We start from the raw sequence: 22,915 nt of genomic DNA, 5'->3' as shown, positions 1-22,915 counted from the left end.
TTCAAATCTATCACAATTTTAATTTTGTCTTTCACGGGATAGTAAGATTTTAGGACTTGAAATCTGGAGTTTCTTTGACTGATAATATTGTTCGAAGAGCCGCTACAACTTTGACTATACCTCACCAACAGAACCTCATTTTGTCCAGTCTATTGTAATGTAACTAATACAAGAGGCTGTGAAATTAAAATTAACAGTTTTGTTACCTTTTTAGTTGTGGGAGGTTATATTGATGTTTTGTAGTTAGGTTAAGTATTGCTAAGTGTGTATTATTGATAAAAAAAAAATCACATATTACTGGAAAGGGTATAATTTTTCACTGCATTTTACTGTAAATATGTGTGTCTTCTCAGTCAAATGCAGAAATGTCAGGGCACAACTTCAAAAATATGTTAGCAGTTTTTAACCATTTTCACATTTCAAAATTAGGTAGAAATAGTGGCTGAAGTTTTATTCCATATCGCTCTAAGTACAATATCAAAACTCGTATTTATTAATAAATATAATATTACTATTCATGTTTGTATAGTATCTACTAAATAAATCTAGCATTAGATAATATAATAAAAAGGAAAATTAAACCATTATTTAAACATGTATTATTCCTCAAAACCAACACCACTATTCAAGATATTGTCTGAGTCATGTAATAAGTGTTTTAAACATACAGCAGCAAAAAAAGTAATCAACAATGAAAAAAAGAAGTACTCGCATACAGTTTTGCTCCCAAAAACAGAATTTCCACTATGGTTAAGCGGTTTCAAAAGAGTAGAACAAGATGAGAAGATTATAAAAGTAAGAAGTGAAATTATGTAAATTATTTGATTACTATACAATAGGATAACAAGTTAACCATGCAAGTGATACTTAATAAATAGCCTACACTCGTTATTCAATTGTTAATATTGAATGATTCAATGTATTATCCAACTTCGACACTATATAATAATTATACAAAAAATAACTATGCTACAATAACAACAAAAATAGCATATTACAATACAAAAATAATTTTAAAATCAAACCAACAAGACCTACATATCAGTGACACTTTACAGTACTCACAGCTTTTCCGAGAGTAGTGAGCAACCGCTTTTATGAAACAGAGGAAAGGAATGTCCCAAGACAGGTTCACTTCGCTGCGTTACCAAATATTACATAGATGGTCTGCTAGAAAGTCTGTCAGTATTCTACTCCTCAACTTCTCAATGACGACGGCTTGCTAATAACTTTCACTCTATTATTAATCACGGTAATTCTGAGCAATTACTTGGTCAACCCCAAACTTTTTCATATTTTACTACGGCCATAAGGATGTTCTCAGAAAGCAAGAAACATATAATTGAAGCCCCACAAGGCCGTCCTATAGGTTGCCGAGTGATAAGAAGGTTCAAAGTCCACGCGATAACAGTGGCTTGCGGGAGATGTGCGGAAGGCCAGTTGTGACAGTACCGTTATGTCTAGTAGTTCCTCCGATAATCCTTTTTTATGTGATGGGTGTGAGAACACGTTACTTAGTTTCACGGTTTCAAGTGAAGGTCAGGAAAAGTTAAAACGTTTTTTGTATGAATACGGCATTTTGCAATGCATCAAAGTTTGCCCTCTAGAATTTGATATTATACTGATAGGTACTAACTCGAGGGATGTTTTTCTTTTGTTGACATCAGCGGGGGGCAGTGCTGCCAAAGCCCGAACTGATGGCCGGAGGCACTCGTCTCAACTCGATAACAACTAATTAATTTGTAGCTCGAAATTAAAGAAAAACATTGTTCATTTGGATAAAAATTCTGCTCATTTCAGTATTATTTTTCGTTTACGTTAACTTTCCGGGGCCTAAATTATGTTTTTTTAATTTCACATACACCTCTAGATTATTGTAGTAAAATATGAAAAAGTTTGGGGTTGACCAAGTAATTGCTCAGAATTACCTTAATCACCATTTTCAAATTTTCCAAAAAGTATTTACTTTGTGCTATTTATTGTTTACATTAAACATTAATATGTTTATTAATAAGTTGAAGTCATGTTAAGTTAAATAAATTGTAGTGGTATCGAATATTTCATTTGATAAAAGCAATTCAAACATTAAAAAAAAAACAACTAACGAGTGTAGGCAACTTATTAAAGTTTATATCTGTCATTATGAAATAACGAACAAGGCTGTGACCATAATACACAAACTTAGCACTTGCAGCGTTATTTTCGTAGGTACTAGATATTTTGTTAGCATGGATTGCAGAATTTCTTATTTAACGAAATGAGTTATCTTAATAAATTTAATTTTTAAGCCTAGTCGTTTTTAATACTTTAAACACTTCGAGTCCATGCCCATAGTGCCATTGAAGCACCAAGTATAGTTGCATGGTATCCAGCACCAAGTACTTTTCCTGTTTTCAGTAGGTTTTAACAAATATATAAATGCATTATTTAAAGCAAATAGTTATCAATTATATGGATAAACATCTTAAACGTAAATTAATGGTTGTTAATATAACAGTTTATTTATGAAACTATTGGGGGAAGCATATATAAAGGAAATATAAAAACTATTTTTTATGCTGAAACTGTGTCTCTATATTTTCTTGCCAGGAGTTGGCGTATGACCTCAAGATGGTTGTTTGCCAATTTTACACATAAATAATGCATGAGCATTGAGCACTACCAAATCCAGAATATGAAAGAATAGTTTTTTGTACCACTTTTGCGTACCTCTAGCTAATTATATTTGACCATCATGTCCATTCTGTTAACAGCGCCCATGGTGTTATTGTACTTATGGTTTTTGTACTTTTCTTTAGTTAGATCATTTAATTTGCCAGTAAATTATAACTCTAATTAACACAACATAATAGCTGATAGCTGTAACAGTGGTTAAAGATTTAAAAATACAGATCAAACAGATTAAAAAGTAATTAGAAAGACTTGGAGGCCCGAGAATTTACAGGATAGAGCATGCTTGGTTTGATATGTATATAATAAATTAGGAACCAGTAGTTTGAAATAGGGGCTTTCAAGTAGATATGTAAAAAGGTTTTGTTAAAAACTGCAGCCAGTACTTTATGGTGTCCCCCAGTGATTCATATTGGATCCTCGTGTTGGTTACCTGGGATGTTATGGGAGCGATGCTGTGTGTACGTGTATGCTGATGAAATAAACACTAATAATGAAAGAAATTCAGGAAAGCATTAAAATGTCATCTTATGGCTTAGCAATGGTTAAACAATGCTATAATAAAAACTGTCTTTATATATTTATAAATTGACATGTAATTTATCACAGCTTTTAAACCAACAAATATAAACTAAATGAGCTCCCTTTTTTAAGAACAAATAATTTTTATCTCCATATGAAACTCGTAACTTTTTAATTCTAAATCCTGAATGATACATTCTCTTTTAAATCATCATGTATGAAATTACAATGTCGATTTTGTGTTTAATGTACGAGTACATATTGTAAATGACAAGTACAATGTTTTTATTGAATATCTCAATTTATTTTTGATACTATTCTTCATACATCAATACAATTATTAGGTACAACTTGACTTATGCTTACAGATAAACTTTTCCATTGTCACCTCCCGGAAAATAGGCTAAATTAATTTTCTATTAATGTTTTGTATACACATTTATAGTTATAAAGATAGGTTGAAATTATTATAATCAATAGGTCTAGAAAAAGGGATAGAAATGTAACAATTAGATATGTTTATATGTTTTTAAACGAATAATTTAGACAGTTACTGTATTATACTTATTACAAAATATTGTGAACAACCATGTTCTCAAAACAACTTGGAAGCATTTATCTTTTTTATTCTCAAAATAAGATTTTTCCAACAGGAATGTGGCTTTGCTGAATTGTACGAGTGGCAGCGTAAACATGTGAGTGGGCCTGAGTTTGTGCTACACGATGGCCCTCCATACGCCAACGGTGTGCCTCATATGGGTCATGCTATAAACAAGGTTTGTCTACTTCAGTCAACTATAATTGACAGATAATATTTTGTAGGCCTTTCCTTAGCGTTTATGATATGAGTATTAGACAATATTAGATACTGTTTATGATTTCCGCTTTTTGATTTTTAAATTTTTACTTGACTTCTAATATACCTACATATAAGTAAACAAAAAATAAGAATTGAACAATGAACTGTTTCCTTTGCTCCTCAGGTCCTGAAGGATATAACTACCAGACACAAACTGCTTCAAGGTCATAAGATACACTACAAGCCTGGGTGGGACTGTCATGGATTGCCGATAGAGTTGAAGGCTATGGCAGGACAAGATGTAATGTCTCTGTCACCTCTCGCTGTACGAGCACAAGGTCAGTTTTTTTATATAAACATCCAGGAAATAAAGAAATTTTGAGAATTTAAGTATAAAAATAATAAAAAGCTTTGGAAGTAATAGACATTAAAACACACAAGTCTCATAAATTTACCATAGTAGTTTTTATAACATTTTTGAAGGAAAATTTCTGAAATAATTATTTAACTATTTAACGTATAAAATTTACAATAATTGTTGGTGGCCATGAATTGTCTTTATTTGTATGACATTTAAATTCTTCAACATAATATCTTTGGCATAATTTCATAGCTCGAAAGTTTGCCAAAGAAGCGATAAGAGACCAGAAAGCTGTGTTCCGCTCTTGGGGCGTGATGGCCGACTGGGAGGATGGCTGCTATTTCACATTTGACAAGGCATATGTGAAAAATCAGCTACAACAGTTTTACAAACTTTATGAACAGGTGAGAATATTAGAGTGTTGAAATCCATCCTAACTTGTTTGTTATGGCTGGGTCCGGGTAAATCATAGCATTATTATTGCATTCATAATGATAAAAAATTTGATTTTTAGATCCTATTAGAGCTACGATAATACTAATATATTTTTGTTCTTACAGAGCTTAGATGACGTCGTTAAAAGTAGTTTGATTATTAACTGTAGTTTATAGAAAATAATGCTGTGTGAATAGTCTCTGGGCAGTGATGTCAATTATACGTGCGTACATCATATGATAATATGATACTTTCTTTGGATAAGGAACAAAAATAATACTGTTGCAATTATTAAACTTATGAGTATAAATTTTGCCCACACTGAATACACCATTGGCTGTTTTTACAACAGTGAATATGTTAATTGCATGCATGGAATTATTTCTTATAATTAGACAAACAATGTAACAACGAAGCATAACATTTGAAGTTTAAGTAATATTTGTTCTTTTCAGGGGCTAATCTACAGAGATGTGAAGCCGGTGTACTGGTCCCCATCTTCCAGGTAAAAATCTTATGACTTATAGTTTTGTTTTGGTCATACTCATAATCAGAAATGAGTTTATTCGAAATAATCTACACATAACGTAGCTATCATAGGAGGGGTTGATTCAATTTGAATGTTCAATTTAGCTGCAGTTCACCTTCCTTCTGTTGTTATTGTTCTACCTACTTCATCTGTAATTTGGGTTGGCAGGACGGCTCTGGCCGAGTCAGAACTAGAGTACAAAGAAGACCACGAGAGTACTTCAGCACATGTCCGCATGCGCGTGGTGGGAGGCCCTGCCACTTGGAGGGATGAGGTGTATGCTCTAGTGTGGACCACCACCCCCTGGACGCTGCCTGCCAACCAGGCTATAGCCTACAGCCCTAACCTAGCCTACTGTCTAGTCACGATGGAAGGGGAGTCGAGCCGCTACATCGTGGCGAGTACCCTGGCTGATCGACTGGCAACCATACTCGGCAAACGCCTCACCACGGTCAGAGAGATCACCGGTAGGTACCTGTTAGATGCAAGTGTAGATATTCAAGTATAGTAGAATTCTGATTTACTACACAATGGAACAATTAGAAATTAAATTAATCAACCTCCATGTGAATTGTCCTCTGCAAATCTTTTGGCACATAGATGTTTGAAAAAGTGTTTGCGACATTTATTTATTTATAAACGATTAACCATTTACAATAGTATCAATAAATAATGTATGTTGGGAACATATGAGTACTTTGTCAAAAAATATACTGAGTTGATTGAAGCAGAATAACAACACTAAACTATGTAATCTAAAACAGTAAATATAACATAACATTAACAAAGACAGCAATAACAAAGTAAGGGATCTTGTTAGATGCATTAGATGTTAGATTACCAGCGTCTTTTCAGTAAAATATGTAGACTGTATGTTCTCTTAAACAATTTTAATTATAACGCACAAGCATCAACACAAAATTGCCATATTTAAAAATGTTAATCAAAGCATGAAGGTTAATTCACCATATAAATTTAGGTCTCATATTAACTGCTAGAGCATACAACATTAATTTAACTCCAAATACTCCTTTTATTCTTCAACTATTTGCTAACAATATGTAGGTGCATTTTTAATGCTTTCTAGTTATCTTTGTTTGTTTTATTTAACATTTTATTACTACACTTTATTGTTAAATATTGTAAATATTGTAACTAAAAAATTCTTGTCTTTTTCCTATCATGAAATAAATAAGTAGATAAGTTTATAGTGACTCCGGAAATTTCCTAACAGGGTATGGTACAGCATAGTAAAGTGAAAACACAAGAAATTTTCTAGGCAGATTTAAGCATATATTGTTTTAATGCATGTCCTTGAATTACAAAATAAGTACAGTTGTCCTCCCACATTTCTTCTTGTACACTATAGTATATACTATCTGTAGTAAACAACATTATATATTTAAGTAAATGAGAACATTTGTTTACTACTTTCAAACAAATGATGGAAACATACATTTTAAGAATGCAATTAGGAAGAATTCTTTAAGAGAGGTAAAATATCTGCTAATCAACTGTCTTAACCTTGATTTTAAACATTCTCAATCAGCTGTAACTCTGTAATCAGCTAAGATTTTCAGAATAAGTGTTCCCTAAACTGGGAATTGAAATGTAATCAAACTAGGAAAATTCAAATTACTATATTTTAAATGACAGAGTGGATTTTGTCCTGAGACAAACCTAAGGTTTGTACCTAAATAAAACATCATCACTTTCAATTAGAGGTGATAGGTTATTATCCTTTCTTCATCATTACCCTCAACAGTTTCCATAATACAGGTATATAGAGTTTTTTGACAGAAAATTCTGCCAATTCCTGTCTTTTCATCTTCTTTCTTCAAGTGTCCTCAGCTAGCCCTTCTTTCTCCACAATTTCTTTCACTTCTTTCATCTAAGTGTCCCTAGATGTCTTCTCATTCTTCTTTCTTCCATTCTCATCTTGTATATCTTCTTTGATAACCCACATTTCTCCAACCTCATCTTCTAGTAACTAGGCCATACCTAAACATAAACAGTAAATACTGTAGCAGTGATGTGAGACTGATGTAGCCAGTGAGCTGTCATCTTTGCGGTATGAACACCCTCTGCGAGATGATGAAACTCTGCCATTCCTGCCTAGTGAGCATGTGACGGCGGACAAGGGCACGGGGTTGGTCCACACAGCTCCAGCCCATGGTCCTGATGACTTCAAACTTGGCAAGATAAACAACTTGCCTGTTGTAAGTTTACTTTTTTAAATATAGTTTTTAATATAGTATACCACTATAGTTTTATTATATTGGCAAAGTTAGGACGTAAAACTCCTTTATGCCACTTAACTTCTAAACACAAGTGTAGAAAATCAAATGTAATCATTCTTATTACAAAATTTATCGGGCATGTAGAACTAAAATTACATCCTAATAATATTATAAATATTATTCATTTGTTTTGCTGTCACGGTTAAATTATTGAACTGATTGTTTTGACATTTTAAATTGACATTCTTAGGGTCCCTGGTACAAATATAGATCTATTATTATTTCAATATCCTGTTTCTTAAATTCTTTGTTTATACAGACTACAATGTTGTGATTAAAGGGGTAACATTAAAGCTAATTGTGAATGTATTTATGTACAAAGGCCAAAACTTTATAAAGAATAAAAATATTGCAAATTCTGTTGAAATATTAAAGTGATTTAGTTTTATAGATAATTTGTTTTCATCAAATAAAAATATTACACATAAAATTAAACCAAAATGCCTTTTTAGGTTTCTAAATTAATTAGAAGTATTCAAAAGAACAATAATTCATATGCACTATAAATTAAAGCTGAATAGTTTACATAGATCAGTAGTATAATACACAGGCATTGTTTGAAAAGTAGTAATAGGCAGCAAATTGTGTTCCTGTTTTTTTACGATTCTTAAGTTATAGTTATTACTATCACATAGCGAAATATGAAGTTAAATCTTATTAAATGGAAAGCAATTAACAACAAAGCAATCTCAACAGGTGTATTCAAACCTAAACCATATGACTGTGTTTTCCAATCCATTTTAGTAATTTTTATTTGGGGAATATTTCTACACTTATTATAAGATAACATTGTAGGTAACTTTTTCAATACCAATGTCTGGATAACTGGACATTTTTGAACATGCATAAAGTGTTAACATCCAGGTGACCAGATAATAATTTACGGTTTTTCGGGCATTCAAAAAATATTGTAAAACGTAATATTTTGAAATGTAGTATTTTTACATATATTTTATATTAGTTTGCATGAAAAATAAATATTTATTGTGTAAAACATTTTACGTAAAGAAAGCTGATCAATCATTAGCAACAATAAAAGTTAATAATCGAAATAGGTGGTTGTCAATTCCTTAAAATTTTGGAAAATTAAAAAAATAAAATTAGATTTGTATTTTTTAATATTTTGTGTCTAAGCTGGTTTTGAGTATAAAAGGTGTTAAACTCACTTGTTTTTTGATAAAATAAAAATAGTTATAAAAATGTACTAATATATAACAAGGTTATGACTTTCGAGTAACCTTGCAGAATTTATAAAAATTGCATGGCATTTTTGGAAATAATACATTTAAAAAATAATTGAAACTTTGGACTATTACTAAACAAAAAATCATTCTAGTTTAATAAAACTATTAAGGTTGCTATACATTTGCAACTAAAACAGTAATCTAGAATAGTTTTTGAATTATTAAATTTAAATTGTTTGCTTATTTTGGAACTGACACAAAGAGGAACAGTGTGGGATTGCTCTGTTCACTTAGACGTGCCTGGTGGACGAGGGAGGAATGTACACGGAGGAAGCAGGACCGAAACTGGCCGGGTTAGCAGTGTTAACGACAGGCTGTGAGCGAGTGTTGCAACTCTGTCGGAACCGCCGTGCGTTGGTACACGTGGACACTCTTAGACACTCATATCCGTACGACTGGCGCAGCGGACTCCCCGTCATCCTGCGAGCCAGCCATCAGTGGTTCCTGGACACTTCCCGCCTCAAGGGACAAGTGCTCGTAAGTCACTGATAGAGTCTCATTTGTCATGCCCCAAGTTTGCAAACTTTTTGTCAGTCATAACAAAATTTGGGTGTAAATAATCTTTCTTCATTTTATTTTACTACCTACAATCGTAATATTGCATCTGAACGAATAAAATCTTAGTATTTTGCGTGATAAAAACTTATATTTCAGTTGTCATTGAAATAAAAGCTTAGTTTCTATTAAAAAATTGATAATATTACAATAAATATTCATAATCACTTGACATATTTATGCAATAGATCTGGGGCTAAACATTAATCAAGTGATAAACATTGAATGCAAAATACTTAATGAATCAAGATTCATATTATGTACTGACATTTTTTCTTGTACAGTATTGTGTGCAAATACAAAATAAAGATAATTATTTTAAGCTTGATAAACTTTTGATTTATCCAAAAACTAATGCTTTTTGTGCCATTTCAAACAATGTATCAAAGGAAACATTAAAAAGTTTGATTTATTGGAACCTTTATATATCTTTTTGAGGAGGAGAAAAATATCCAAAATACTGAATGTACAAAAAAATACATCCCATTGGCGTGAAACTATACCCCAAGTTTAATTTTTCGATCTCTTTTCAAATCTTATCTTGGGAAGTGAACTTTCTCCTATAAATGTGTATGATTTGTTTGATCTTACTTAAAGTCATTTAATAGAGATATGTTCTTACAGTACCAACTTGATTAATACCTTAGTTTTGTTAAATCTTATACCATAAACTATATTTTTTATATTCAATTTTTGTACAAATATTTGTGTTTTACTATACACTCACAACAGGAAGCGCTAAAAGGTGTCAGTATCGTGCCGGATCGTGGAGAGGCCGGTCTCGTGGCCCAGATACAGACAAGACCATTCTGGTGCATCTCCCGACAGCGAGTGTGGGGTGTCCCTGTACCTGTACTATACACTTCCTCCGGCCAGCCTATCATCTCCCAGTGAGTAATCAACCATAGCATAGTCATCAATTGACTCAGATACAGACAAGACCATTCTGGTGCATCTCCCGACAGCGAGTGTGGGGTGTTCCTGTACCTGTACTATACACTTCCTCCGGCCAGCCTATCATCTCCCAAAGAGTAATTTACCATAGAATAGTCATCATTTGAATTTCATGTGAAAAACAATTTTTTTAACTGGAATTTCTGTCAAATCCATTTCCGTTCATTGGATTTAGCCAGTTAACGAACTTATCCAAGATCTAACTTATCCATTTGTGGAACAAGGGAGGTTTGTGCTAAATTTGAACAGAATCAGTCCAAAACTGTGTTATGTAGAGTACGTGCCCATACACATTTATTTATGTATCACACACGCACACATATATTTTTTACATGCAGTCAAAATATTGCAAAATATAAATCTAGTAGCTCCAATTTCTCATATTGTTTTTCCACTGTAACCTTCACTTACAAAATAAAGAGTTTTGAAGTAAAATAGAGTTCTATATTATTCAGACTTTGAGCTATTTTCAGAATTGATAACTTTTTCAAATAGTAAATACTATAATTTATAATTGTTGCAAAAGTCTAATGCCTTGTTATCTGTTGGCCAGAGACCTAATTAACCACTACTGCCAACTGTTGGACTCAGAAGGTGACGATTTCTGGTGGAGCAGTTCTCTTTCGAAGTTAGCTCCAACACATCTTCTTGACAAACAGAATGTTGAGACTACTGGCGTTGAAAGGGGTCAGGTATACATCAATACTTTGATATCATCATAATATTTATATCTATATTCGTGTATTTAAAAATCGTTATGAGTCCATTTACATGTTTTAATGCTTGATATTGTAATAACATGCATTATTTAATCAATGTAATCAGTGCACTTTCAAACAATTAATTACAGAAGTAGTGTGTTACTGATTATGGCTCCTTCCAATAAGTCATTTTGGTTTGACAGAGACAATATTAATTGTACTTAAAACTAGACTGTATTGAATAATATTTAATGATTAACATCACAGCAATTAAATGTTTAGGCAAGTATTTAGAGGATAAGATCTGATATTTCTAATTTGAAATGTGAGTTCTTGCAGTATTAAATTTGATGTAACAAGTTTAGTTATCCTCATGTTTAATAAGGTTTGGTGAGTCAGCAGTTCTGATGGGACTTGTTGAGGAAATACTTTACATGGATGGTTTTTTCAGAGAAGTAATTTTGGAATAGATTCATGTAATACCATTTTGTTCTTTTCCATTCTCTTAAAATAAGAAGCTGAAAAACCACTCATTGAACTTAGTCTTAAAAGGACTTTGTACTGCTTATGGACAGGATATTCAGAATAGGTAAGATTGGAGGTAGAGGCCACTTCCTGTTAAAAGCCATGCATGCCCTTATGTCTAGGCTGGAAACTTGCTTTATCACTTAAGAAGCCCCATTAACTCGAACAGTCCGCAGTAGACAAGATCTATCAATTACCCTTGCACTCCAATATCTGGAGATTTGCAGTTAGTTACATTTCGCTCCAGGACATCCATATGGTTGCCCATAGCGATACATCGGTTTTACATTACCCAGTGTAGGTTCTGGTTCTGGTACTTGAAGGTATAACCCTCCTGGGAATAAGTATTTTACTGTATTGTATATTTGTTATTTTTTAATTGTTAAAACTTTGACAACCCCGTGTGGAGCACTTTTAACTCTTTTTTTTACCAATTATGACGTAACGATCGTTCCGAATTATATAGTGAAAATCACAACAATCGGAACTGTTCTGACATACCCAGCAGGGATCACTTCTGGCTGGTTTATACCTACCAGTTGAACCCACCACTGGGCACAGCAAAAACCGAAGTGCCACTTCAATCTGGGCAACCTTATGGATGTCCAGTAGCGGCTTATCACTAACCGCAAATATTGAGATTCTGGGGTTCATGGGCAATTCAATAGGTCTAGTCTACTGTGGAATATGGCTGTTGGAGTTGGTGGGGTTTGTTCCCTTACCTCAGAGGCTCTTGTTAACCTCAACAAGGGTGTGCCCCCCCTGCCTACTTTGACTGGAGAGGCTGGTTCACAGCTGGCCTCCCTTCTTCCGGGATGACTTTGAGATGTAGTGCCCTAATTCTTCCTCATGGATCTCGATAGGAGGCGGCCCCTACTCCCTAACCTTACCCATCCTGAATATCCTATCACTCCCGGAAGCAGCGCAAAGGTCCTTACAGGACTAAGTGCAATTTATAAGCTTCTTGTCCTAAGAGAGCAAAAAAAAAAAAAAAAAAAAAAAAAAAAAAAAAAAAAAAAAAAAAAAAAAAAAAAAAAAAAAAAAAAAAAAACTGTTCTGACAAGTTATAGTACCATATTTTCATTAATTATACAGTTCCGGGGCTATAGACCAGAATTTTGATTGAGATTATGTTTCAGAATAAGGTATTTTTAGACAACAGTTATAAGGTTGTTCTTGTAGAATAAGGTCGGGTAAAACAAGATTTGTGATGTGGCTGTGTGTAAAGGATTTCCTGGACATCTGGTTGGATAGTCGATTCTCAGTTTTGGATTCCTGAATAGTTGATCGCAACTAAAAGATTAGTTCTGGTAAGATCTGAGCTCTAATGTAACTTGTCTATGCAATATATCTTGGATATCTGATTGGATAGTCGATTCTGTTTTGGATTTCTGAACAGTTGATTGCTACTAAAAGATTAGTTCTGGTAGGATCTGAGCTCTAATGTAACTGTCTATGCAGGATATCTTGGACATCTGGTTGGATAGTCGATTCTCAGTTTTGGATTTCTGAAAAGTTGATCGCTACTAAAAGGTTAGTTCTGGTGGGATCTGAGCTCTAATGTGACTATGCAATATATCTTGGACATCTGGTTGGATAGTCGATTCTCAGATTTGGATTTCTGACCAGTTGATCGCTACTAAAATATTAGTTCTGGTAAGATCTGAGCTCTAATGTGACTTTCTATGTAGGATATTTTGGACATGTGGTTGGATAGTCGATTCTCAGATTTGGATTTCTGAATAGTTGATCGCAACTAAAAGATTAGTTCTGGTAAGATCTGAGCTCTAATGTAACTTGTCTATGCAATATATCTTGGACATCTGATTGGATAGTCGATTCTGTTTTGGATTTCTGAACAGTTGATTGCTACTAAAAGATTAGTTCTGGTAGGATCTGAGCTCTAATGTAACTGTCTATGCAGGATATCTTGGACATCTGGTTGGATAGTCGATTCTCAGTTTTGGATTTCTGAAAAGTTGATCGCTACTAAAAGGTTAGTTCTGGTGGGATCTGAGCTCTAATGTGACTGTCTATGCAATATATTGGACATCTGGTTGGATAGTCGATTCTCAGATTTGGATTTCTGACCAGTTGATCGCTACTAAAATATTAGTTCTGGTAAGATCTGAGCTCTAATGTGACTTTCTATGTAGGATATTTTGGACATGTGGTTGGATAGTCGATTCTCAGATTTGGATTTCTGACCAGTTGATCGCTACTAAAAGATTAGTTCTGGTAAGATCTGAGCTCTAATGTGACTGTCTATGGAATATATCTTGGACATCTGGCTGGATAGTCGATTCTCAGATTTGGATTTCTGACCAGTTGATCGCTACTAAAGTATTAGTTCTGGTAAGATCTGAGCTCTAAATGACTGTCTGTACAGGATATCTTGGACATCTGGCTGGACAGTGGGCTCTCGTGGTCTGGTGTGTTGGACTCCCCTACAGCTGATCTCTACTTGGAGGGAGTTGACCAGTTCAATGGTTGGTTCCAATCTTCCCTCATCACCTCTGTGGCTCTGCAGGGCACATCACCTTACAAGTGAGCAACTTGTTAATAATTGGCTGTGCGACTTATGAGAAATGAAACATGTTTTTATGTGATAAGAAGAACGTTTGCATGATTGATTTAATCAGTACCTTACTGGGTTTAAATTTTCATTATTTATTTACATATTGAACACTTTACACACCACTAATAAATCAATTAACTTTCCAATAACACCATTACAATTAAAACAATTTTATTTTTTTAAGTTTAAAGCTAGTTTTTATTTTAACTAAACTATATAAGGTAAAAGCATAAAAGTATAAACCCTCAGGATTGCAACATTACCGTGAATATCAATCCCGAGTGTGCTCCCTGAACTCACCAACTGAGTAAAAGGCTCAAGACACCAGGTAGTGTTTTAAATTTTTTTTTATTGGTTTCTAAAGTGAAATTAGTTAAAAAAAAACGTAATTAGTAAACAAGACCGAAAGTGAACCTTGAAATATTTACTTATAATAAGTTAGCATTTTGAACCATGTGTACTTGTTTTTAAACCATTTTTTTTTTTAACTTACTCAAAATTATGTATATTATTAATCAAAATTTAAGGTATTAATGGTATGATTTTGCCAAATCTCTGGGCAGTGATAGTATAATAAAGATGAAACAAAGTACGAGGTACCAGAAAAACTTTACCTATGGAGAAGTTTGATTGCCAGTTTGATAATTGTAAATTTGTTACGATTCCGAAAAGATTGAATTGAGATTCGACCCTTGTTTGACCAGGACAGTATTTGTACACGGGTTTGCTGTTGATGGGGATGGAGTGAAGATGTCCAAGTCCCTTGGGAACGTTGTGAACCCCCAGACTATCGTGCGTGGGGGCGCAGACAACAAACAGCAGCCAGCTTACGGAGTCGATACATTAAGGTAGGGAATGGTTTGTCTAGATTTCGACTGGATGCTAGATTTTGGATCTCAAGAGTTCTGTCAGAAAAATGTTTAGGTCTGAGGACTACACTTGTTTTATTTGTTCGTATTACCCCGCTGAATATGTTAATAATTTCTGAATGAACTATATGTTTTAATGTTATGTTCTGTTCAAGTTTTGTAATAATACAAGTGCATTTTAAATTTACATTTGCCTAGAACTGATATATCTTGTTTAAAAATTATTTGTTATGTGTGTGTGTGATTTCCGTATTTGTACTATTAAATAGTCTGCATTATTTTATGAAAACATCCACAAAACTTGATATTTCATGTTTTTATTTTTAATTAATTAATTTTTTTTTTGCTGGTTCAGAACTGTATTATGTTTTTATGTATCAATGGATTTTATGAAGAAAATATAGGAGTGAATCAAATATTCGGAGATACAAAGCCAAATAAAAGATTTCAAATAAAAAAATGTAAAGATATGTTTTTTTTTTACTTTTTGAGTTATATTGTAGTACGTTTTAGTACTATTTCTAATACTGATTTCTTAAAAAAAAATTAAATCTAGTGTCCCTGTGAGTACAACCACACTTGCAGACAGCAAGGCCTCAGTGCAGCGCCTGCGCTCTGTCCTCAGGTTCCTTCTAGGCGGTGCGGAAGGCTGTAATCTTTCCTTCTAGGCTGTAATCTATATTTTATTACACTCACTGTCTGCACAACTTGGAGTCTCAGTTTTTATATGTGATATGTAGGTGGTGGGTGGCTGCTCATGCCACTCAGCAGTCTAGTGTCCCTGTGAGTACAACCACACTTGCAGACAGCAAGGCCTCAGTGCAGCGCCTGCGCTCTGTCCTCAGGTTCCTTCTAGGCGGTGCGGAAGGCTGTAATCTTTCCTTCTAGGCTGTAATCTTTCCTTCTAGGCTGTAATCTATATTTTATTACACTCACTGCCTGCACAACTTGGAGTCTCAGTTTTTATATGTGATATGTAGGTGGTGGGTGGCTGCTCATGCCACTCAGCAGTCTAGTGTCCCTGTGAGTACAACCACACTTGCAGACAGCAAGGCCTCAGTGCAACGCCTGCGCTCTGTCCTCAGGTTCCTTCTAGGGGGTGTACACTCACTGCCCTCTACTGTAGAACCTCCTGTACTATGTCATCTGGACCGATACATGCTACACTGTCTGTACCACTTGGAGTCTCAAGTAAGTCACGTTGTAGAATTTCTTTAGATACATAAATTTAAATTCTGAATTTGATTTTAAAGTTTTAAATTTTTTAGTGGTGTTTTAATTCTGATTTTGTACTATTCTTTTGTGAGTTTGATAGGATTACCTTTGAAGATTGAGTATAAAAATAAAATAAACCCATTTTGTACACTGATTTTATACATTCACCACTCCATGCACTGTGTATTGTTCAGCAACAATGTCTAATTTTGACTTGGATGACTTTGAGAGGAAAGGAGATGACTAATCAAATGTCAACTTTTCTCTGAGAGTTCTAACACTATAAACAACTATACTTGAGTCACCAGTGTTGAGTGACACTTCCTTGATGTGGTGACAGTCCATTTCACAATCAGTAAACAGCAGTGTTGACTCATCTGCTTGAGGCTTTATACTGTTAGTAAACATTTCATCACTGGTATGATGAGTGGATCATTTTAATAAACCCCTGAATAATCGTCAACTTTTACCATCATGCCACAAGTTACTATTTTTTAGAGAGAAGGAGCAAGGTGAAATTGACTGGCTGTAGGCTTGGCACTTCATAATTCTGAGAATTCTAGGAATTTGCATAGTCTAAATAAACTGAATAAACTTTATTCAATAAGTCGTACGTAACAATGTATTTGAATAGAGTTGAGACAAATAAAAATAGGTATGTTAAATTATAGAATTAAAAGCACCAATAATACATGTGATAACAAAACAGTAATTTTGAAATAACTTGTATAGATTCTAACCATTTATCTTTCATAATTTCTTTTGTTGTATTTTTAACATAGAGCATCTTGGGAAATTCTGAAAATGAGTATAGTGCTTTCTTTGTTAAATATTTCTTTAGTTTGTATTTAAATATGTTGTAATTTTTCTCCTTCTTCATTTCATTTTCCAACTGTGTAAAGACATTTTTTACCCATGTAACTAGTTTTATTTTTTGTAAAACTCCAAATTATTTTTATCCAAAATCACATGGTTCTGAGTGTTCTAGCAGTGGTTTGTTTCAAACAGAACTTCATTGTGGTATACTTTGGAATACTTTATTGTTTGAAAGACGTATAAACCGTAAGGTGTTTAAGCTTTGGAAATAAGTGTTTTACAGTAACTAAATTTATTAAACCCAGCATAATTCTTATGGTCTTTTTTTAGTAAGAATTTTATATGTTATACGAGGGTCATCCGGAAAGTAAGGTCTGATTTCATATAAAAAAGATATAACAACATATTTAAAAATACTTTTTTTATTTGATTCCCGACGTCTTTCTTTATTTCAACGTAGTTTCCATTTTAGTTTAAACATTTGTCTTAACGTTCTACAAGCTTTGAATTCCGATGTCGTAGGAGTCTACCGTCTGTGAGGATAACCAATCTTTAACTGCTTCTTTCACCTCATCATCAGAGTGAGGCGTTTACCGCAGAGAAATTCCTTTAGGTAGTGTGAAAGTTAAAGTTGCTCGGTGCCAACTCAGGGCTGTACAGCGGATGGTCAGTCTTCATGAATCTTTTATCAATGACATAGACAAAATCTTCTGTGATCACTGATGGCTGACCAGATCGCGGTTCATCATGGACATTTTCCCTTCCATCTTTGAAAGCTTTCACCTTCTTCCTCACTTTGCTGTCACTCATCGCATTAAGGCCATATACTTCATTTACCTGTCTATGAATATCCGCTGCTAGAACGTACCGGGCTATTAAAAACCGGATAACTGATTTATTTTGCAGTTGGCAGATTGATTAATTTTTAGAACATCTTAAATTCGCACAATAAACAGCACTTTACAATGGTTTCACTGCAAATGGCATCACTTTGTACGCACAGCATGGTGGGAGTCGGCTTGCATGCGCATTGCACTGTATGCTCGCCGCTCGAATAGATACAGCAAAACAAACCTTACTTTCCGGATTACCTCTGTATTTAGAAGTGACTCCATATATACATATTCTGTATGATAAATATGAATGTTTTAAAGAATGAAAATGGATTTTAAAGTGGCCAATTTACATGTATTTGTTTTAGCCCTCTGTACCAGTCAACTTTATAGCTCTTAGATATGTTTGAACATTTTCTTAAATGTAAATTAAACTGATATTATTTACATATATTGTTAGTTCTAATGTTAGATATTAACCGTTATTATTTAATGTTATAGTAATTAATTTATAAAACAGTCACTGCAACTGCAATTAATAAAAAAATAGAAGCAAGTTTTGGAGTAACAATATTATAGAGAATATGTTTCATTGAGTCATTTTGAATTCACATGAATGAAAGTCTTCAGTGAGGATTAAGAACATAGTAAACGAACCTATGGAAATAGTAACAAAATACATCTGGACACTATATTGTTCACCCACTCTCTTTTTGAAGTTGGTGGTGACAATGTGCTGTTTACTCGTTCTTTTTTTGTTTACAAATTATTTACTCGAGTTCAAAGGTTTACCAAAGTTTTACCACGGTACTAAAAACATTATATTACTATTAGAGTACTCTGAGAAGTTTCATTAAAAATGTAAAATAATGCTTGTTGGAAGAAGCTATAAAATAACAAAGCTGTGTTTTGTTAGTGTTGTATGTAATGATTGAACATTGTTGTTGCATGTTATTATGATGTCAGAAGGATTTTAACAAAGCATAACTGTACGCAGGTGAAAGAGCTGTACAACACTTTCCTGTATAACAAGGTCTGCTTCACGCTTAACACATTTGTTGCCAACGAGGTGTCGTCCTTCTACTGCCATCTCACCAAGGATCGGTCAGTACATCATACCAGATGTCAAATAATAGAAATTTCAGTTTCTTAAGATCATATGATGGTATTTTTTACAACAGTATGTGTACAGTAGAGTCTCAACATAACAAATGTCAAGTCTCACAAAAATTCAAGAAATAATGTGTTATATAAGGAAACTCTTAAAAACTATTGTTCTATAGTTTGTTTTATTGAGGTTAAATGTAGGTCAGTATTCATTAAAATAGGATATTGAAGTGAACGAGAACTTCTAATTAATGAGTGCCTGTGTGCCACAACTTTAATTTTTTATATTTGATTTATTATGTTAATTTATTATATCTGGCTATTGTTAAGATTTTATTTGAGTTTGTTACTGATTGGTCTGGGATAATTATTGTTAAAGAGTAGTGTTGTAATGTGTATTTTTATGTATTTATGTTTTTCTATACCTGTATGCAATGGCTTCGATTTATTTTTTGGACAATTAAGGTTTATAATTTTTTTAATGTGTATGTATATTTAACGATTTTATGTGATTTATATTTATTTGATGTGTTTTTGTAAGCGTTTTAATTTTGGTGCATCTCTAAAATTATTCTAGTCGGTCATAGTTGTAATATGAAATGAAGCAATTATGTTGAGAGCCTAATCCTAGTAACCAATTAGAAAACATGAACATTAGTTGAATTAAAATAATTCACATATAATAAAATTTACTTATAAGTAAATAATAATTTAAATTATAATTTAATTATAATTTAAATTATAATTTAATTATAATTTAAATTGTGTACTATATGTTGGAAATTAGATCATCGTTGGATTGGACATCACAGAATGTACTGAGAATGTCAAAACACCTACGATGCGGAACTAAAATGCATTAAAGGTCTAAAATAATAAAAACCTGATCATAAGAATGACTATAGAAATAACTATTATTTAGCAGAGATTCCTTTCAGGACAACCAGTTGCAAAATTATAGATTTCTTAATAATTACATCAACACGATTGATAACATGTCTCAAGTCGTATTTATAACTGTGTTATGGTCTGACTGTGTGCAGACTGTACTGCGATGCTGAGGACTCCAACAACCGCAGAGCTGTCCAGTGGACTCTATACCACACATTGATTACCCTGACCAGGTTGGTGGCGCCTGTTGCACCTGTCTTAGCCGAGGAGGTCTACAGCTATCTTCCTCTTAAAGGTAAATCCTGTTTGTTGTCCAAAGCACTATATTTCAAGTATATCTTTGCGCAGTGGCAATATTGTAACCAATGAAGTTCATTTAAGGTGCAATTATGGATTATTGAATACTTTTCAATTGCAATATTTCTTTAATAAACTGTTATTGTCTAGAGTACCTCTAGTTATTTTTCTGAAGTGTACTGTGGAGGGATGTATTTACTGTAATTTTTAAAGTTAGATCAAACCGGTAATAATACGAAATCTGGTTAAAAAATAAACGCATTAGGTGCACAACTTTTAACATTATCCCCTTTAATATCTCCCCTCCACCATCCTTACACCACTTCTGATGCGTTTTTCACTGGTCAAAGTAGTGTTGAAGTCCTCCTCTGAGATCATAATCATGGCCTCTGTTGTTTTTTCATTCATGGTTTTTTAACTGTCTCTTGATCCTTTCAGAGTTGATTTCACTTTCGGGAAAATAAATAGTCTTACGGATCTAGAACTGGTAAGTAGGATGGATATTTTAATGAATAGTGATGTAATATAAGATGTATATATTAATATTTAACTTTTTGTTCCAGAAAGTGATTATTTGTTCCATAAGACTGGTCCCTGGGCTCGCCCACAGTGGGACAATCCTCCAGTGGCTGCCCTGATACAGCAGGTGCTGGACATCAAGCAACAGGTGGGGAGACTCTCCCCTCTCAACTGTAACAACTGGGAGCTGGCCGCAGTGGTGTCTGCTGCCTCCCCACATTGGGAGCAACTCAAGGTCACTTTGTCAAACATTTCATTAAAGTTACTTAGTGTCAGGTTTACAAAAGATCGAGCTAGGTATTTTAAATACTGTTTGATAATAACTCAGTAGATTATATATATTTTAGAAATTTTTATTTTGTGCTCCTGATACTAAAAATTAATTTTCATACGAAAAGTACATTACGTTTTGCTCTGTAGCCGCTAGGGGCGGACTATCGCGGAGATTTATCACCAGCTCTGTGAAGTTTATGGGAACGATGTGATTACTGAAGGTGGTGCTTCAATGGTATTAGGTTTAAAATGGCTGAACTAAAGTGCATGATGACAAACAAAGTGAACGGCCAAGCATTGTGACCAATAAAATGTCTCTAAAGTTGATGAGAAGATTAAAGAAGACCGCCGATTCACAATAAAATAACTTTCACTTAGTTTTCCTTAAATTTCAAGAAGTTTCTTATACAAAATTGTTATGTAGAAGTTAGGTTACCATAAATTTTGTGCAAGATGGGTACCGAAAATCTTAAAACCATAACTCATAAAAATCAGCATATGGCACTTCATTGACATTTACGAAAAAGATGGTGACTCACTGCTTCATCGCATCATTATAGGACATGAGACTTGAATAAACACGTGAATTGTGACACAGCATTTTCATGACGATATAGAACTGCAGGCGGCACAATTTGATAACGCTGGAATTTCAAAACTAGTTCACCGCTATAATTGCCTGAATTTGTATGGTGACTGTTGAAAATAGTATTTTAGTTTCACTTTCAAATGTATATAATACAATTTTTTCTTGAACATTGTTTATATCAAAACATAATGTGTACTTTCTGGATAGCCCTCGTAAATTCATTATATCTGTCCTAAAAGTACCTAGTTTGTGGTTTTTTGTATACTTTTAGTTAGCTAGTTCAGGGATAGTTTCAAGTGTTGAAATAAAATTGTAGAAAGTATTAAAAAAATATGCATGGTGAGAGATATATTTAAAATTTAGTAACTTAAAAAAATGTCACATGTTCTAAATTATTTTCCACTGTAAAACTAATTTTCCTATTTAAAAGTATAAATATATAATTCAGTTTGGTGTGCCTTTATACAAAAGAAAACAAATTGATAGATTAAATTTTTTAACGTTTGCGGCCTACAGCTTGTGAACCAGAGGCACACATTGGCGTCAATGGTGAGTTTGTGGATTCCCGCAGTCATGTTTTTTATGCAAATGGCTCACACCAATTGACAGCAGTGATGGTTTGCTTGTGCGCTGCAAGTGCGTAGAAACGTACACTTATTGGTTGCGTTAAAATTCTGTCACTAGTTAACATTTGTTGCTTCAAATATAGATGAAAAATGTTATATGCAATGTTTTGTTGGAGTTATCCTGATTTCGTTTGAACTCGCCACTAAAAAAACTGCAATTCATATTACTTTTTATGGCACATGTCTTATTTAGTGTCATTGCTCTTACAAAAATTTTGAGTGCAAAGTAATTTCATCAATTTTTGTCCCTGATATTTGAAATTCTTTTCCCGTACATGTAAAAGAATTAAAATAAAATTACAATTTGTGTTATTAAATATTCAAAAATCAAAAGAAATATTATGATTGGTCTACTACAATTATTCCCATATAGAGTATATATTTTGCACAAACCACATTTAATTAGCAGTTAATTGTAAGTGGTCTTGTTTTGTACAGGTATTGCAGGAACAGGAGGAGAGCTGTGACTCAGAGTTAGCTGAGATACTGCAGGTATCACATGTGACGCTGCACCATGTGGATAGTGGCGAGGGGGTGGAAGTGAAGGTGGGGCTGGCAGGACCCTCACTGTGTGAGCGCTGCCGCAGACACACTGCCCCCGCCCCCGACCAGCCGTGTCCTCGCTGTACTCAAGTGTTGGCCAATCTCCAGTAATTTGTACATATAAACATTTTCAGTTTATTCTGTTTTATTATTTACATCTCTTA

General features: G+C 33.7%; 1 protein-coding gene and 1 pseudogene across 1 annotated transcript; both read left to right on the top strand.

Moving 5' to 3' along the window:
• Nucleotides 1–202: 202 nt before the first annotated feature.
• LOC124359959 (isoleucine--tRNA ligase, mitochondrial) lies at nucleotides 203–22,889 on the top strand. The gene is made up of 17 exons (XM_046813153.1): nucleotides 203–795; nucleotides 3,846–3,968; nucleotides 4,176–4,329; nucleotides 4,605–4,756; nucleotides 5,243–5,292; nucleotides 5,485–5,783; nucleotides 7,366–7,535; nucleotides 9,095–9,337; nucleotides 10,148–10,305; nucleotides 10,923–11,061; nucleotides 13,985–14,142; nucleotides 14,878–15,021; nucleotides 16,023–16,233; nucleotides 18,904–19,010; nucleotides 20,057–20,199; nucleotides 20,765–20,955; nucleotides 22,647–22,889. The coding sequence occupies exons 1-17, from the start codon at nucleotides 595–597 to the stop codon at nucleotides 22,860–22,862; spliced, it is 2,859 nt and encodes a 952-aa protein (XP_046669109.1). The 5' UTR covers nucleotides 203–594; the 3' UTR covers nucleotides 22,863–22,889.
• Nucleotides 20,241–20,364, top strand: LOC124361636 (annotated as a pseudogene).
• Nucleotides 22,890–22,915: the final 26 nt, after the last annotated feature.

The sequence above is a fragment of the Homalodisca vitripennis genome, chromosome 4, assembly GCF_021130785.1.
Source record: "Homalodisca vitripennis isolate AUS2020 chromosome 4, UT_GWSS_2.1, whole genome shotgun sequence".
Classification (NCBI taxonomy): domain Eukaryota; kingdom Metazoa; phylum Arthropoda; class Insecta; order Hemiptera; family Cicadellidae; genus Homalodisca; species Homalodisca vitripennis.
The sequence above is the reverse complement of the archived record's forward strand: the minus strand, read 5'-3'. Positions and strand labels throughout refer to the sequence as shown.

What these genes read in the sequence shown, in the direction of transcription:
- LOC124359959 (XM_046813153.1), top strand. Translation starts at nt 595, where the DNA reads ATGTATTATTCCTCAAAACCAACACCACTATTCAAGATATTGTCTGAG. An exon ending in CAGGGCACATCACCTTACAA is followed by an intron (nt 14,143 to 14,877) that starts GTGAGCAACTTG and finishes TTGTTTGACCAG; the next exon opens with GACAGTATTTGTACACGGGT. An exon ending in TGTACCACTTGGAGTCTCAA is followed by an intron (nt 16,234 to 18,903) that starts GTAAGTCACGTT and finishes AACTGTACGCAG; the next exon opens with GTGAAAGAGCTGTACAACAC.